Genomic DNA, 13176 nt, shown 5'->3' with positions numbered 1-13176 from the left:
ATCCTATTTGTCAATCTACAAAAGTATGGGGCTCTTTGCCTTCAGTAAAGAGGCGGCTTCTGGCTCGCTCTCCCTGTCCCCATTCATCTCCTCTGCCACATGCAAGGGGAAAGAAAACAGTCAACCTCTTCACGCCCTGCGGCGTCTTAGCAGAAAGAACATCTCATAGCAAAGAAACAGTGGGGTCTTTGAGAGATCTTTGCCTGAGGGCTTTTGCCTCTAAGCCAGCAGGACCCACAAGAATCCACAAGTGGACGGAGAGCCAACTGCCACGGGATCCTGATCTTGCTGGCATGCGTTTCCGCCACAGCCTTCATGGTCTCCAGCGGGGTCCCTGCAGGTACTAAGAAGGGACAGTCAGAAGGCCCCGAAACCACTCCTGCCATGGGAACTTCTGCCTCACGATCACTGCATCCTGTACTAGATCTTAAAAGTAGCACATACTGGGGGCGCCTGGGTGGCTCAGTGGGTTAAAGCCTCTGCCTTCGGCTCAGATCATGATCCTAGGGTCCTGGGATCGAGCCCCACATCGGGTTCTCTGCTCAGCAGGGAGTCTGCTTCCCCGTCTCTCTCTCTCTGCCTGCCTCTCTGCCTATTTGTGATCTCTGTCAAATAAACAAAATCTTCAAAAATTAAAATTAAAAAAAAAAGTAGCACATACTTACTTGGAGCTCTTGCGCCTTATTTCTCTTAGGTTTTGGTTCCGTGTCCAAAAACCCTGCTATCAATTATGCCAGGAGCACCCCTTATTTAAGATTTTATTTTAGGGGCGCCTTGGTGGTTCCGTCAGTTAAGCATCCGACTCTTGATCTCCGCTCACGTCTTATCTCAGGGTCGTTTGAGTTCAAGCCCCATGTTGGGCTCACACTGGGTGTGGAGCCTACTTAAAAAAAATTATTTTACTTTAAGCAATCTCTACACCCAACATGGGGCTTAAATCTACAACCCCGAGATCGAGAGTTGCACTGCCCACCAACTGAGCCAACCAGGCGCCTCTATTTTTTTTCTTAATGTTTCATGTTTTACTTGGGTATTATTTCAAACTTAGAGAAAGGTTGCAATAAGGACTGGAGTAAATGTAATACCAATACAATACTTGTATGGAAACTACCATTCATATTCCAACTTGTCAACTGATACAATAATCCCCTTTAAGCATCTCTCCTCCCATATGTGGCCCAGGGCAGGGCCGGGTGTCACGTTTTGTTGCCACATCTCTTTAGCCTCCTTTCATCTGGAAATCTTTTCACAGCTTTTTATGTCCTTTGACATTAATGCTTTTAAAGAATATAGGCCTTTTTAAAACAGTATTCTCCTTGTGGGCCTAATGCTTCCCCGTGGTCACAGGACTGCACAGGTGGTGATGGGCCCTTCTCAGAGCACTGGACGCACATATGTCCAACTGCCCATTGTTGGTGATTTTGATCACCTGGGCAAGGAGTTGTTCAATGTTTCCATTATCCAGTTGCTTTCACTAGCAGTGTGTGGGAGGCTGAAGGGCCCCCCCCTCTGGATGTCCACATCCTAATCCCAGAACCTTCTCTGTTGCTTCCTGTGAATGTTACCTTACATCACAAAAGGAACTTTGCAGCTGTGGTAGGGATCTTGAATTGGGGAGATGGTGGATTATTGGAGATTATTCTGTAATCCCGAAGGGGCCTTACCACAGGGACGCTGACGAGTCAGAAGCAGAAGACAATGTGAAGACAGTAGCAGAGAGGCTGCAAGAGGAGACAACGGAGCTGGCTCTGCAGCTGGAGGAAGGCACCAGAAGCCAAGGCATGCAGACGGCCTCTGGAAGCTAGAAAAGGCAGGAAAATGGTTTCTCCCCTTGACTTTCCAAGAAGCAACCAGCCCTGCCCACAACTTGATTTAAGCCCTGTCAGGGCTAGTTTCAGACTTCTGATCTCCAGAGAGGGAAGATGATAAATTCCTGTTGTTTTAAGAAAGGAAGTTTGCAGTAATCTGTTCGAGCTACAATAGGAAACTGATACACAACTCATAAGCAATCTGTAGGAGACACTTTACAGCCATATGAAGAGGTTCCCTATCAAATTCTCCCCAAGATTTTACATCAGAGGGTGACTTCTGACTGATTCAGTTTTCACTGTGGTGATTACAAAATGCTAACATTTTTCCACTCTAGCACTCCCAACACTTAGCTCGCACATAGCATTCTATGGTAAGCACCTTATCTATTTGTTTATATGTCCCCATTTATTTGTACATTTGTTTTCCATACACCCTCGGACTTCCAATTTTTTTTCAGTGGCTTATAATTCATTACCATGCTTCACTATTTCAGTGCACAAACCCTTCTGGAATTATCCACTGGAAGCCAAGGGCCAGGCCATCTTGTGGCCTCGCTGCCTGGTCTCCATGGACCGGCACTGGGACCCAAGCCATGGCCCAAAGTGGACACCTGATGCAAGAGTTCCACCAAATGGGTGGGGAGTCACCAAGGACAGAGACATTCAAGAGGGTAAGTTGACGGGGCGCCTGGGTGACTCAGTGGGTTAAAGCCTCTGCCTTCAGCTCAGGTCATGATCCCAGGGTCCTGGGATTGAGCCCCGCATCGGGCTCTCTGCTCAGCGGGGAGCCTGCTTCTTCCTCTCTCTCTGCCTGCCTCTCTCCCTGCTTGTGATCTCTGTCAAATAAATAAATAAAATCTTAAAAAATGATTTAAAAAAAAAGGGTAAGTTGACAAGTGACCACAATTAAAAGAAAAAGAGAGAGAGAGAAAAAACTCACTCACAGAAATGGCTGACACCAAAATGGCCACAGATCCTCACGTCATTCCAGTTTTAGTCTGAATGCTGTACACCTTCCTGAGTTTCTGAGTTTCTTCGGCCCTTTAGGGTACCAAGAAGGAACCCAAAAGACACAAGCCCGAGTGAAAGGCCCCTTTCGCCAACACAGCACTTTCACCAATATTGGGCCAGTACCCTCACTCGGGTAGGGTAGACATTCTTGCTCCTTCTGTGTGTGAAAATGCGAGGACTTCTCCCTCTGTTTTTTTCTTCACACCCGCCTGATTTCTCCATGTCCCATTTGGAAAAAGCAATCCCAAGAACTCCCTTTTATTGGGCACTTTAACCTCCTAAGTACGTACTACACGTGCAAAGCGTTATACCAACGTGACCAAGAGGGACGGATCGTGACCGTTCGAGCTTACATTCTAGCCAGCTGTCAACCAGACTTGGCCTGAAGAACTTGCCTCCTCTGCCCCCAGACTTCAGTTAAAAACCTCCAGCTCTTACACATCCGTCAAAACCCATACCGAGGTGTATTCTTTCTCACCAGAGAACGAGAGCACACCGTCTCTCCAGACGTTAAACATTTAAACATGTGTGGACGATACGTAATGAAGAATATTTAATATGCCTTGAGGAAGAAAACAAACGCTGAGTGTGAAGGGCCCATGCGATGACTGTGCCAGGTGTGTCGGCCAAAGCCCCCTCAGCGCTGGGAGACAGGACGGGGCATTTCGCGTTATCAAACTGAATTCACACAACCGAACCCAGGCAGAGGCACAGTTGTCTAGAAAGTGGAAGACAGGAAATGTAGCCCAAGGAGCGTTTCTTTCCCTCTGCAATGAACTCAGAGCTGTCCGAATCACTTAGTGAGAACCTAAATTACTAACGTAATCATCAACCTATCAGTAACAATCTCTCTCCTAAGTTAACACCCGCGTCAAAGCCCTCGTCTAGAGTCCTGCCCGTGGCCTGCATTTATAATTCTAGCTTTTCAACTCTAGTCCATGGGGTGGGAAAACCCTCCAGTCGTCCCTATTTGGGTAGTGGGGCGCTGCTGCCAAAACAGACCTGGCTTATTTAGCTTGCTTCTCCAGGGTGAGCCTCCAATTTCTTCTGCCACATTCCTGAGCAAAGTGGCACAGAGAGGGGCCTGTTCCCTAATACTTCATCATAAAGCCGCTGCTCACTGCGATGGCCACATCGCTGGCTGCTGCCCAGGGACGGCATCTGCATTAATGAGCTGCCCCGCGCGTCTCCGAGCCCCCCAGATACAGGTGATAAGCATACCTGTCCAGTCACATTTATCATCTGGTTTCCCCGGGAAATCACATCCAAGAGTATTCAAATAGCCTTCCAAAAGCACTGGGCTACTTCTTGCCCATGTTCTATTTCTCATTTTTGAAATAATGAGTAAAGCAGAAATCAGTGGGATGACGGCACAGGTAATTGAGATTTTAAATGGTTCTGGCCGAGAACTGACCTGCCAGCATCGATTTGAGGTTCTGACAGCAGGGTGAAGGGACGCAGCTACCCCTCCCCATTACCTAAATACAATCAAACAATAGAAGCAAACACCATAGGCCAAAGGTTCTTAAACTGAGACCTATGGACAGAACTATGTGTCCCTAAACTTGAATGGGTAAACATTTCTGTCTTTACTTGCACTGACCTTTAGCTGAAATGTACTAACTTCCTTTAAGCATGAACATAGGTAACAAACTGTATTAGTGCTGGCGCTACCTGGGACTTTGTCAACAAGAGAAATCAGATGCATTCTTAACCACATTTCATTTGCCACAGGTCTTATAAATACTTATGTTCATTACTACTCCAAAAATTATGGTATCTGATCCACCACAAGATCTAGCAATGTAAGAAGTTATTACAGCACAAATATTAAGTCATTAATTTTTTAAAAAACAATATAACCCGGTTCCTTATAATCAATCATATCTACTTGGTATATTAAAAAACAGGTTTCAAACAGCCAAAGAAGTCCAAGGTACTCAAAAAAAAAAAAAAAAAAGTTTAAGAACCCCTGTGGTAGGCTTACAGACAGCCCACTCGGAATGCTAGAACCTAGATTCAAATCGTGACTAGCTGTGGGACCCCTGGGGTACTTTTCACATTCTGACTACCAGCCTACTCGGTGAGAGAACAGTGAATTCACCAAGTTATTTTAAAACTGAGCAAGATAATGTAAATAAAAGGGTTTATTAGCCCAAAGCACAGTGATATAAAAGATTATTTAGCACAAAGACACTCAGCAACACAGTGATGGAAAGAGGTGGTTTCTTCGTGGCCACATAGCGGCTCCTATCAAATGATGAGGCCCGACTCGCCTCTGGAACAGTGAGTGCCACGGCAAATGTCATTCCAGACTGGGTATGGAGCACCGCCACAGTGGAAATCAGCAGACCGCTTCCTTCATCAAGTTCAGTTGAAGTAAACCAAAGCACTTAGAAAACCAAGAACTGGCCAAAGGACCACACCCTGAGTTGTGCCGCTCTCCAGGCTCAAATACAGGCCAGTGACATGTGACCTCACACACACACTTCTTCACCCAATCCCAGGAGTCATGGGAATAGAACAAAATTCACCAATCTGAGGCAGACGCAAATTCCTATCAGTAACAGTTAACACGAGCAAGGGCATGAGTATTAAACCTTTTTATTCTGACATCAGCACTGCTTGTGCCCAGTGAAGAGTTAACCCAGCCTTCCTCCAGCCCACCGTTAATCAAGCTTTTAAGATATTCAATCACCTTCTCCCTCTGTCCGTCCCCAAGCTTGCCCTCTCTCAAATAATAATTTTAAAAATTCATTAAAAAGGGGGGGCACCTGGGTGGCTCAGTCGGTTGAGCATCTGACTTTCGATTTGGGCTCAGGTCGTGATCTCGGGGTCAGTCATGGGACTGAGCCCCACGCTGGGCTCCGCACTCAGCAGCGAATCTGCTTGTGATTCTCTCTGCTCTCTCTCAACTTAAAAAATATTGCATAAAACATTCAATAGCATTTGAAGGAGAAAGCGGTTAAAAAATAAACCAATTCTTGGTTTCTGCTCATGTGCTGAATGGAATTTCTATTACAGCCAGTATTTGTCCTTAATTAAAAAGTGGCTGTAAGATAGGATGTTATATTATTTTCGATTACCTATAGATCATATAAAGCAAAACACCCATTAAAGTAAAATCATAGTTTAGATCTAATAGTTTAGATTGTATTACATTTCCTTAAAATGCAGCAAAAGTAGAGGTTGTTTTTAGCTCTCATAGTTCAGTTTGCCTCAACAGTTACAAAAATGTTCAAAAACAGTAAGGCATCATCCTTTCTCCAAGACAATGGAATGAGCAGGGTCGGAATCTACCACATCACCCCCAGCAAGTATCTCATTTCCCTCTCGCTCCCCTAGTGCACCCCTTACTCTCTCCCAAATGCACCTCCGCGGTCTGGCACAGCCGGCTCCCTCTCAGCTCCAACTCTTGGCTCTGGCGGCACGAAGTGTGTCACCAGACTCAGCACTGGGTTCAGCCTGGGCACCGAGCTAGCCCTCAAGTATAAAGTTATGCCCCACATATTCGTAACACCATATCCAGACAGCAGACAGTGGTTTCTTTCCTAATATGGAAAAAAAAATCCAAATCCGTTAAGCTAAAATGGTGTTCTAATGGTTATAATACCACCATTTTTAATCTCACACGGTAGGCAAATACAAACCCTTTGCAAAGCATTCTAGAAGTTGTTCGGGGCGAGGTAGGATTCTTAATGTCTACCGATGATGTTTTTTAAGCTCTGTGCACAAGAAAAATATTTACTGAGAGCCGATCTAGTTCCAACCTGACTAACTCTCCCTTTATTGTTATTGTTTCTCCTCCCATGCCAATCCAGTTACAAAAAAAAAGACAAGTCAGCATGCACTCATTTTTTAAAGAGTATCTGCGAGAGGGGCGCTGGCTGCCTCAGACAGTAGAGCATGGGTGGGAGTCTATCTTTGGGTCTTGAGTTCAAGCCCACATTGGTAGAGATTACTTAAAAATAAAATCTTAAAAAAAAATGAAAACAACAACGAAACAATTTAAAAAAAAAACATCTATTAGACAAACCTATCTTGAGAGGAAGGATGTTCTGGGTTGACACTAATTCTCTGTCAAAACACATACTGAGTATTTACATTTTTAATGCTTTGCTTACTGCAAATTCACCATACATGAACTCAATCCCTTGATATAGCATAAACCTTTTATGAAAACAATATAGCCACTGATGTCTAATAACCTGAGTCAGTAGACCGCCGCCCCGGTGTAGCTTGTTATCCACAAACATGATACCAAGCCTTTACTTGCCTGCATGCCCTTAGGGGAGTTTACCCTCTCTTGTTGCGCATCTCTCCACAAACTACCATCCTATCTATGTGCATCTAAAAATCTTCTTAAAAAGTTTCACTGCAGCAATCCAAAATGCTCTGTATTTCCACATCTAATACACTAGTAAGAGTGGGAATAGAAATAAGCTTCTGACTTTCAACTTTACAGTAAGGCCAAATCGTTTCTTATCCTCAGGTCAATTTTACAATGAAGAACTGGTGAATGTAATAGGTTGTGTATCATTTACCACGGTGGTAAATGAAGTCATTACTACTGTTCAAGAAAGGCCCTAAGGCCATCCCGTTATAAAGAGATAAATGGCACTGAGTAATAGAGGAGAACTAAAAAAAGACCAGGGGATACCTTTGTTCTGTGAGATCAGCAGTGAGAAAGTGGGGACCTGGCTGAAATAAAACAACAAACACATGAAATTGCTCATTTATAATTTTAATCGAAGCATTACTATTCATTTTTTTAACTCTTTCTTATAAGCACCAAATTTTAATAGCTAAGTCAATTTTTTGGGAAAGAAACACCATCAAAGAACTTCCCTCCAGAACAAAACAATGATGTTCATTCCTCCAAATAGCCAAATTCGAAGTCTACCGAAACAAAAAGAAAAGGCCCGCACACACACACACACAAAAAGTAACAAAAATCACATTCTAGGGGTTCAGTGCATTTAGCAGCCTTCGCTGTGCTGTCTAATCATCCTTCAGCTGACTTTCAAAAAAAATTAACACCCTAGCACATCAAAATATACATTTTCCATTTGCTTTGTTTAAATTAAAAATAATAATTAAAAAAAGAAAACTTGAAGGAAATCACAATCAATTGCCTGACTCATTTCGATGTCATGTACAGCACACATGATTAGGAGAGATTGGTCTTCAAGGTTTAGCTTTCTTCCAAACAGTGTAAAATACCCACCTGGACAGGGAGTCAAGGAATAAGAGCAGGTAATTCAAAGGAGGACAGACAGCACTTAGAATTTGTGTGCTGGCCTACAAACTGGAAGACGATGAGTTTCATGGCTGAAAGTACTGCGGTGATGGGAATTAAGTCCTCTTAAGAAGGCCACGTTTTGGCCTGGACGCCTCCCACCTGTGACCGGGACGCCAGTGGGGTGAAGGGAGCCCAGTGGAGAAAAGGCTAAAGGCATACAAATACTCCCTCGGGTGATGATACCTAGGTCTTAAAATGTTTTAGGGAATGAGTATGACAAGGAAGGGTGGGAGGGAAGTGAGAGATTTGGGGGGGGGGGTGAGAGGGAGGAAGAAAGAGGAGGAGAAAAAGATGGAAGGATGGAGGGGAGTCAGAGGTCAGAAGCCTTTTCTCCAAATGTAATCAACTGATTGCTACAGCCTCTCAATATATAAACAGATATGACTACAAAAATGTTCCAGAAGGAAACCGTGATGAAGGTGGACAGTTTGGAGGGGGAGAGAGGTCAAGGATCTCCACAGGCCATGGAAGAAAATGGCCGCCCCACAGACTGCACCCCTCTTCCAGGCGGACCTAGGGAGTTTCCTAGGGCCTGTGTCTCTGTCAGAGGCTGCCGGGGCTTGCAGGCAAGGACTTCCCTGAGGACCAGCGGTAGTCACAGGATCCTAGTACTCACAGGACCCTAGACAGCAAGGAAGACTGCTGTGACAGGAAACTGGACTCCAGCGCCTCAGATGAGGAAGTTTTTATCTGGAGACCAGAGTCTGCTTTAGGAGGAAGAGAGGCATTTTAAATTTCCAATGACAGGGGACGCCTGGATGGCTCAGTTGGTTGGGCGGCTACCTTTGGCTCAGGTCATGATCCCAGCGTCCTGGGATCAGGTCCCCCATTGGGGTCCTTGATCGGCAGGGAGTCTGCTTCTCCCTCTGCCTCTGCCTGCCGCTCCGTCTGCCTGTGCTCACTCCCTCTGACAAATAAATAAATAAAATCTTAAAAAAAAAAATTTCCAATGACAATCCTCATTCTGGTTTTTCTCTGGACTAACTTTACTAACGGGAGCTAATGAACAACACCAATATTAGCCTTGTAATCCCCTGTGTTATTTTTAGCTCTTGGTTTCTAGTGCAAATCGGGATCAAGTGAAGTGTAGAAACTAATATTAAGATGGGATTAATTTTAATATAAAAGTCGAATGAGCATATTCATTCTTTCTGCCTGCTGCAGCTCAGGGGGGGCTTTCGAGTAGAGCTTCTGAAGCTTTAGATGCACAACAGTCTCCAGGCAGGCTAGTTAAGATGGCTCAGCAGCCTGGGCGCTTGGGTGGCTCAGCGTCTGCCTTCAGCTCAGGTCCGATCCCAGAGCCCTGCATCAGGCTCCCTACTCAGCGACGAGCCTCTCCTTCTGCCTGCTGCTCCCCTGCCTGAGCTTGCTCGTGCGCTCGCTGTCACAGGAGTAAATAAAATCTTTAAAAAAAACAAAAAAAGGAAAAACAGATGGCTCACCAGGCCTTAAAGCTCCAGCCTCTGCTGGGTGGGGCTTGAGAACGAGCCCGGCTTCATCAGTAAAACTACCTGGGGACCTGTGGTAGGGAGCTATGGCAGGCCACACCCCAGAAGCTGAGGGTGGGACCCAGGAATCAGGATTGTTTTCAAGTTTCAGGAAATGGCAATGTGCAGCCACATCTGAATACCATGGCCATTATGTAGTACAGAGCTAATTCCATCTGTGATTGGACGGAAATGTTGAAGTGGCATGGGATTTACTTGGGTGTTGTGATCTGGCAACACAGTGTTATGGTCTAAGGATACAATTCCAAGTATGAAGGAACACACACGATCTCCTTTGAGAATTCCACAGGACAATACAGGCGCCCAAGCTGTTCTTCATAGAGCGACAAGGCTTCCGTCAGATTGACACAGTTACCCTAAATCAAAGAGAGAAAAGCAAACAATGGGATTCTTGAGTCTCACTGAGGGTCCCCCCGGCTCATCTGAATATCTCTAAACAATGAAAACAATTCTGGCTTTAGATGAAAGTTCATCTTTGAAAATGAGATAAGGCTTCTGTACTTTGACAAATTGTATTCAGTTCTACTTACAGATCCATTAGCTCATTATTCTCCTACCTCGTTTATCAAACCATTTCAAATGATCCGGCGTATGAAGCAACAGAAAGCAGGGAGACCACGTTCTCACCAGTAACAGTCATTGTATTAACACCACGCAATGAGCAAAGATGCATACACATCGCCGTTCAACATGTTTGCCCCGTCATCACCACGGCGTTGAGAATGAAGCATCAGAATGATAATGTTCTCGATTTCCAGAATGGCTTAAAACTACAACCCTAGGGGCGCCTGGGTGGCTCGTGGGTTAAAGCCTCTGCCTTCGGCTCGGGTCATGATCCCAGGGTCCTGGGATCGAGCCCTGCATCGGGCTCTCTGCTCAGCGGGGAGCCTGCTTCCAACTCTCTCTCTCTGCCTGCCTCTCTGCCTACTTGTGATCTCTGTGAAATAAATAAAATCTTTTAAAAAAACCACAAACTACAACCCTAATCTAAGACAATGACACAGAACTATAGTCACATGTCCATGCTTTCCCCCAAATATGTAATTTGAAGGCCTACAGGAACGAACGTTTATTCAGAATATATGTATTCTCAATAACTAAGTGAGTCAATAAATAAAGACTATCCCACAATTCCACTCCTTATCAAACATCTCTTGACTTCGCTGTTTTAATTTTTCTCCCTTTCTTGCCACCACTTTGTCAACCCCCCCCACAGCACCCCCCAACAGCCAATGGTCAGGGAGATAGAGGGAAGCCTGCTGGGGGCATCTGGGGAAAAGTTTCTGCTTCTGGACAACCAAGGATAAACAGAGTGACCCGCCTCTTCAACTTCTCTCCTACCTAGTACCTAGAGGTGACATCAGAAGCTGCAGTAGCCACTCTGTGACCACAAAGGAAGAAAGGATGAATGAGATGCGGGCCAAGAACAGAGCAGAGCGAGTGACACAGGATCTGCAGAGTTCCAGAGCAGGGCTGCAGCTGCTTTCTTTTTTTTTTTAAATTATCTCCACACCCAACGTGGGGCTCGAACTCACGTCCCAAGGTCAAGAGTCCCATGTTCCACTGACTAAGGCTGCCGGCCATCCCTAAAGCAGAGCTTCTTCCTCTGTAATGTGCATGGGAGTCACAAGCGATTTTCACTCGGGAGGTCTGGGGCAGGGCTTATCATTCTAACACCATTTCCCCCAAGGGCTTCTCATCATGGGTACTTAATACCACCTATTTCCTTTTAACCTCTGAAGTTCCTAACATTCTGAAGACTACTGAATGTGCGTGCGGATTCTCGTTAACAACTTCACTTCCAATGTGCCCTCAGAACAGCCAAATACAATGTAAAATGAAAACCATTTACAAATGAAGCGTCCCGTGATGTAAGCATCCCCACGAAGGGCATTTCAAAACCAACCAACCCATCAGCCACAGGCAAGCAGGCGAAAAGAACTATTCCGAGAGCTTCCCTCGGTGGTTTTAACTTAGCACATTCGCTCAGCATGACGTCGTCCTTCAGTGCCTGCCTGTTTAGTAACCCATCATCTAGGGTCCTGCAGTGGGATTTGGCCAAAGAGCCCTTCAGCAGTATATAATTTGGTTTCAACATCAAGTTCATCGTGAGAGTATATAAACACCACACGTGTAATTTATGACTCACAAATAGAAAACACTGCCTGGATGTTTTTAGAACACATCACCCCTGGGGAAGCTATAGAATGGAAATGCCACCTAGGTGCGCAGTTCAATGGTTTTTCTTGCCATCTTAAAATTGACACCACTCTCTCTCCATTGAGGACATATGGGAGGATGTCCTTGCTGAGAATATAGTAAGGAAACAGGAAAGTTTTCATTTGTTCTTCCCAAACATTGTCACAAAGCAGTTTAAAAAAGGAAAGGAAAAAAACCTCACCACAAACGGAGACCTACCCAAAAAAAGTCATGTTTCCTCTGTTTTTAAATGGAAATGTCTTTCTTTCTTAAGAAAAACATATCAGGTCTTTCTCCGCTGCCATAATGGTGCGCACGAACATCCCGGCTGATGTTCCCGAGAGCGTTAACAGAGCCGAGAAGAGAGGCAAACGCCAGGCACTTGATAAGCCAGACACGTAATAAGCCAGGCTCCGAGTTCCACGTCCAGTTTCTCCCCGTGATGATGCAGCGGCAAATCTGCGATCACTGATGATCACAGAGCTGGCAACATTGCCGTGAACCTCACAGGCAGGTCAGACAACTGTGGCGTGATCAGCCCCAGATCTGATCTAGAAAAATGGCAAAATAATCTGCTCTCATCCCACCAGTTTAGTTTCACTGTACTGACAACCCTGGCTGGCATCATGGACCTTGAGAAGAGGCAAGGTGAAAATACACAGGAGGGAAAATCCTGGGATTCTTTTTCTTGGGGTGTAACACATACATGCAAATAAAACGTCTCAATGGATTAAAAAAGACATTGGAGATGCAGAACAAAAACCCAATAGCAGAGAATTAAACACCTTTTAAGGATGTGAAGTGTAAAAACTAATATTAAATGGTAGGAAGGGAAGGGAATAATGGTGGGCGGCGCATTCTAAGAGGAGTATCCCAATTCATTAGTTTGGTTCTAGAAAGTCTTCCTCGGCCCATGTTAGGTATGGGTAGGTGACACGTGCTTTTTAACTTTACAGATTTCTGTACTGTTTATACCTTTTATTATTATTGTTATTATTATTATTATTTTTAGAGAGAGCATGGGGGCAGATGGCTTGGAAGTTGTGGGACTGAGGCTTGCACCAGACTCTGCGCTCATGGGGGAGTCTGCTTGAGATTCTCCCCCTGTCCCTCTGCCCCTCCCACTCATGCTTGTGCTCTCTCTCTCAAATGAAATAAATAGATCTTCTTAAAAAAAAAAAAGACGCTTAACCAACTGAGACACCTAGGCACCTATTTTTATCTTTTAAATTTAACAGTTAACAGGTTATGATTTCGGGGTGCCTAGGTGGCTCAGTTGTTAAGCGTCTGCCTTCGGCTCAGGTTACGATCCCAGGGTCCTGGGATCAATCCCCATATCGGGATC

At 45.0% G+C, this 13176-nt stretch overlaps 1 protein-coding gene across 1 annotated transcript in view; it reads right to left on the bottom strand.

The window, feature by feature from the left end:
- Nucleotides 1–7553: 7553 nt before the first annotated feature.
- SMS (spermine synthase) overlaps nt 7554–13176 on the bottom strand; it is a 49874-nt gene continuing 44251 nt past the window's right edge. Inside the window, exons 10-11 of the mRNA XM_032840739.1 lie at nt 9873–9988; nt 7554–8049 (exon numbers count right to left, since the gene is read on the bottom strand). Coding sequence (XP_032696630.1) covers nt 8010–8049; nt 9873–9988 — 156 coding nt within the window. The 3' untranslated portion in view covers nt 7554–8009. The remainder of the gene's footprint in view (nt 8050–9872; nt 9989–13176) is intronic.

Source organism: Lontra canadensis, unplaced genomic scaffold, assembly GCF_010015895.1.
Source record: "Lontra canadensis isolate GAN:19392208 unplaced genomic scaffold, GSC_riverotter_1.0 scaffold116, whole genome shotgun sequence".
NCBI classification, from domain to species: domain Eukaryota; kingdom Metazoa; phylum Chordata; class Mammalia; order Carnivora; family Mustelidae; genus Lontra; species Lontra canadensis.
This window is presented reverse-complemented; position numbering and strand designations above follow the sequence as displayed.